Source organism: Capra hircus, chromosome 7 (genome assembly GCF_001704415.2).
Source record: "Capra hircus breed San Clemente chromosome 7, ASM170441v1, whole genome shotgun sequence".
Taxonomy (NCBI): domain Eukaryota; kingdom Metazoa; phylum Chordata; class Mammalia; order Artiodactyla; family Bovidae; genus Capra; species Capra hircus.
The window spans coordinates 69583379-69588908 of NC_030814.1; the positions used below are offsets into that span (position 1 = coordinate 69583379).

General features: G+C 37.0%; 1 protein-coding gene across 1 annotated transcript; it reads right to left on the minus strand.

Annotated features, from left to right (window-relative positions):
- LOC102175117 (olfactory receptor 2G3) lies at positions 1783 to 2744 on the minus strand. The gene has a single exon (XM_005682803.2). The coding sequence runs from the start codon at positions 2727 to 2729 to the stop codon at positions 1788 to 1790; it is 942 nt and encodes a 313-aa protein (XP_005682860.2). The 5' UTR covers positions 2730 to 2744; the 3' UTR covers positions 1783 to 1787.

The following is a 5530-nucleotide window of genomic DNA, read 5'->3' on the forward strand; positions in this document are numbered from 1 at the left end:
TGATGTATTTGACAGAAAGTTGGACAATTCATTAAAATTGAAAATGAATTAGATAAGGTGGCTAAAAGTCCTTAATACTTAATAGAGAAAATATGCTCAAGAGAATATACATTATAAATAAAGAGCTAAAAGGTATTATATTATCTTTATAAATATAAATTTTATTTGAAAGTGGTCTTAGAAAAGTCTATCAAAATTTCTTAACTTTCAATGAACAATTGGTAAATACTTAATGGTTGACTTTTTTTTTCTGAATCCTTGGGAATAAGTGTCAGAAGTAAAATACAGACTTTGTGGTGAGGTCACAGTGTATACCCATGCACAATTCTGTTTCCCATGGTTCGGTTCAGTTCAGTTCAGTTGCTCAGTCGTGTCCAACTCTTTACAACCCTATGAATCACAGCACGCCAGGCCTCGCTGTCCATCACCAATTCCCGGAGTTCACTCAGATTCACGTCCATCGAGTCAGTGATGCCATCCAGCCATGTCATCCTCTGTCGTCCTCTTCTCCTCCTGCCCCCAATCCCTCCCAGCATCAGAGTCTTTTCCAATTAGTCAAGTCTTTGCATGAGGTAGCCAAAGTACTGGAGTTTCAGCTTGAGCATCATTCCTTCCAAAGGAATCCCAGGGCTGATCTCCTTCAGAATGGACTGGTTGGATCTCCTTGCAGTCCAAGGGACTCTCAAGAGTCTTCTCCAACACCACAGTTGAAAAGCATCAATTCTTCGGTGATCAGCTTTCTTCACAGTCCAACTCTCACATCCATACATGACCACTGGAAAAACCATAGCCTTGACTAGATGGACCTTAGTCGGCAAAGTAATATCTCTGCTTTTGAATAGTCTATCTAGTTTGGTCATAACTTTTCTTCCAAGGAGTAAGCATCTTTTAATTTCATGGCTGCAATCACCATGTACAGTGATTTTGGAGCCCCAAAAAATGAAGTCTGACACTGTTTCCACTCTTTCCCCATCTATTTCCCATGAAGTGGTGGGACCAGATGCCATGATCTTCATTTTCTAAATGTTGAGCTTTAAGCCAACTTTTTCACTCTCCTCTTTCACTTTCATCAAGAGGTTTTTTAGTTCCTGTTCACTTTCTACCATAAGGGTGGTGTCATCTGCATACCTGAGGTTATTGATACTTCTCCCAGCAATCTTGATTCCAGCTTGTGTTTCTTCCAGTCCAGCGTTTCTCATGAGGTATTCTGCATATAATTTAAATAAGCAGGGTGACAATATACAGCCTTGACGTACTCCTTTTCCTATTTGGAACCAGTCTGTTATTCCATGTCCAGTTATAACTGTTGCTTCCTGACATGCATACAGATTTCTCAAGAGGCAGGTCAAGTGGAGTGGTATTCCCATCTCTTTCAGAATTTTCCACAGTTTATTGTGATCCCCACAGTCAAGGGCTTTGGCATAGTCAATAAACCAGAAATAGATGTTTTTCTGGAATTCTCTTGCTTTTTCCATGATCCAGCGGATGTTGGCAATTTGATCTCTGGTTCCTCTACCTTTTCTAAAACCAGCTCGAACATCAGGAAGTTCATGATTCACGTATTGCTGAAGCCTGGCTTGGAGAATTTTGAGCATTACTTTACTCCCATGGTTCAAGCTCGCAACAAATAAGATATATACATTTTGTTATTTACACATAAAAGAAGAGAAGATTCCTTATGTAGATAAAACAAGTGAACAATAATTTAATTTGTGTAAAATTGAGAACAGTGTTTTGGCTAAGTAGAAACTGAGTAACTACATGACTTGTGATCACTTCCTTGCACTTCATGTCTGTAGAGAGCACAGTTTTCCTGTGAGAAGTTTCTTCAGAGCATCTTTCACATCCTTGTTTCTTAAAGTATAAATAATAGGATTTAAGGTGGGGGTCACCATGGTATAGAAAAGTGAGATGAACTTGCCTTGGTCCTGAGCATAACTGTTGCTTGGTTGCAGGTACATGTAAATTATGGTGCCATAGAAAATGATCACCACTGTAAGGTGGGAGGAGCAGGTGCTGAAGGCTTTGCGCCTTGCCTCCACTGATTTGAGCCTCAGCACTGCTTGAGTTATGAAGCCATAGGAGATAAGGATGAATGCTGGGGGGATTAGGAGAAACAGGATACTAACAACAAAAAGGACCAGCTCATTGATGGTGGTATCCACACAAGCCAACTTAAGGAGAGCTGGTACTTCACAAATAAAATGATCCAGCCTGTGGTTGCCACAAAAGGGCAACTGCAAAGTAAAGGTTGCATGAATCAAGGAATTGGCCAAGCCACTGAACCAGGAGATAAATGCCAGCTGCTGGCATAGCCGTGGGTTCATGATGACCACATAGTGAAGAGGTTTGCAAACAGCAACATAGCGATCCAAGGCCATCACAACCAGGAGGATACACTCGGTTGAGCCCAGTGCTAGAGAAATATAGAGTTGTACTACACAGCCACCGTAAGTGATGGTTTTCTCTGGTCCTCGCAGGTGAACTAGGGTCTGAGGTGCAAGGCTAGTAGTGAAGCAGATGTCCAGAAAGGAGAGGTTGCTGAGGAAGAAGTACATAGGGGTATGAAGAGGAGGATCCAGATATGAGATGATAATGGTGATATTTCCCACAAGGGTCAGGAGATAGAACAAAAGGACAATTACAAAGAGCACAGCCTCTAGGCGAGGGTGGTCTGAGAATCCTAGAAGGACAAAACCAATCAGAGAACTCTCGTTGGCTTTTTCCATCCTCTAGAGGGAACTGTACCTGCTAAAAGAAGAATAAAAACAAATACATTTGAAACAGCTCATCCCAGAATCACAGAATGTATGAGCTGAAAGGATCAAGAAGACTGACTTGTCCAACCTGTTAATTTTTCATCCCCAGTGTGTTACTGGGCTTTCTTAGTGGGTCAGTGGTAAAGAATCTGTCTACAGTGCAGGAGACTCAGATTGGATCCCTGGGTTGGGAAGATCCCATGGAGAAGGAAATGGCAACCCACTCCAGTGTTCTTGCCAGGAAAATGTTATGGACAGAGAAGCTTGGTCTATGGTGTTGCAAAGAGTCAGACAGGACTGAAGCAACTGAGCAATGTGTAACTGACTCAGAACATTAATCCATGTTAGTTCATTTCAGTCCAATGACTCTTCTTTAAAAATCATAAATGCTTTCAGTGTTGGGTTTATCTGGAAACGGATTATTAAAGTCACTTAATGTGGATATTTGTGTGCATATCAAGAAATGTGAAATGATCTACTTACTTCTGAAATCAGGTGTCTCTCAAAATAAAGTAAGCAGCATATCATGGTTTTTAACTGTTGACAAAATCTGCATGCAAAATATGATATTCAGGTTTTATCATAGGCACAAATGGAGATGGGAAATTTCTTTGCATCTTCCCCCTACATACACACACTCTTAAACTCTCGTCTCTAATCACTGCCTAAACAGAGAAAGGTAAGATAGTCATGGGTTTAATTGTATATCTAGACAGACAAAGCAAAATTGAATAGTTTAGTGATAAACAATTCAAATTTAAAGATAAATTTAAAAGTATGATCTAAGTAAATCATTTTCAAATAGATTTTGCAAAATAATAGTTGAAAAATATCATTTTGAAATATGAAGTCTAGGAAAGTATGCATAAAACTAACTAAAATAATATGTTTAAAGATAGATAATACTAGGATGGGAAGGGATATAAGATAAATTTTTGCATTTGAGAAAACATTGGAAATAACTAGGAGGGAATGCAAAAGGTATGCTTGAGGAGCCAAATTATATAATATAAATCAAATTATATATGTTCATTCAATGATTGAAGTGCCAAAATAAAAATTATTTTTTAGTTACATTTTGAAGCAACATTATATAAATAAGCTGGCTAAAATTTCCCAATATTCAATGCAGAAAATATCATACTCAAGAGAATATACATTATTAATGAAGAGCTAAATATATTAGCTCTATAAATGTAGTTTGTTTGAAAAACTCCTTAACATTCAACATGATAAAAGCATAAAACAGATTACAAGCAAAAATGAAAAGAGCTTATGTGAAAGGTGAAGAAATTTCAAGATCACTTGGTAAACACAAGTAGAACATGTGTGGATAATTCAGTTGCCTTTATAAGAAGCAAAAAAGTGAGTGTTAAAGTTTTGCCTAGAAAAAAAGTATTTGAAGCCAAATTGTAGAAATTTCTGAGCAAGGTAGTTGTTAACTTCATTGTGCAAACAATGAAATGTCTTTGGAGGCTTATGAGCACACAGGAGAATGATATTATGTATTTCTGTTTTGGAAATATTGGCCTGGTAATGATTTATAGATGGATGTGGAAAAATTATTGTCAGGGAGTTCAGTGAGGAACATTTTGATAGTTCTTATTGTATAAACTAGTGACCTTGTAATGCAAATGGACTGAAAACTCTTGGAAATGACAGCAGTTCGATAAAAATTGACAGCAGTTTAATAAAAATTAATTGGAGGAAAATTAATTGAATGAAAATGTCAAAATTAATTGAATAGTGATTTTGTTATGGAAAGGGGGATAAGAGAAGGATTATAAGATGATTCTATGATAATTTACTTTCAGAATGAGAAAACTGAAAAAGTATAAAATGACAAACTGTATTTCCCATTCTGATAGATTTTTGCCCAACTTACCAAGACTCCCATTTCAAAACATGTTTCATTCCATTCTCCTCTACCATGCCTTTGGTCAAAATTTTTCTTCTTGACAGATTGTGGAATCTTAGTAGGAGTCTTAAAATGAGGTGATTGTTTCTAGTGTGTTTATTTATATACACTGAGCCAGGTGTGAGCCAGGTGTGTTTTTCTTCAGTCCAAAAGAGGTAGAAGAAATATTTTTCAATGTCAGTTCATGATGACTTTTATAGAAGTTTCTAATGTCTATTTGTCTCTATAAATGAAAATTGTTATGCTAAACATGACAAAAGAATACAATATGGAAAATATAGATATTAATACAAGAAGCAGGCAGAAACAAGCTATTTTTAAGAAAAACATAAATCAAAAAGCAAGAAAGAAATTGGAAGCAGGGCCAAATTGTGCAAGAGATCTTAAAATGGAGGAGTCTCCTTGTATTTTCTTAAAGTAACAATTAAGCTATTGCATATGGATGAAGGGAAAAATAATAAAAATTGTATTGTATAGCTGAGATTGTGAAAGACTTTGAAATCCAGATGAAGAGACTAGAAATGTTGATGGTTTGGAATAAGACTGTTTTAAAATATCTTATCTAACTGTGTAGAATTGATTGGGTAAAAAAAAAAATGATAAGCAGATACAAGAATCGATAAATGAGGTATAGCCGAGTGTCATGATCTTTGCCTTTAATTCTCATTCAAACTAAGCACGAACCACCAACCAGAGAGATGGATACCACACACAAAGCACTCAAGGTCCTTCTTCTGCTGGTCCATGTCCTACGTAGCCTCTGCCTCTGCCCCCACAATTTGACTCATTACCCTGCCATGCTGAGCAATTTTTAATCTCCTGTCTTCAGTTAGCTATATCTTTTCTTATTCCT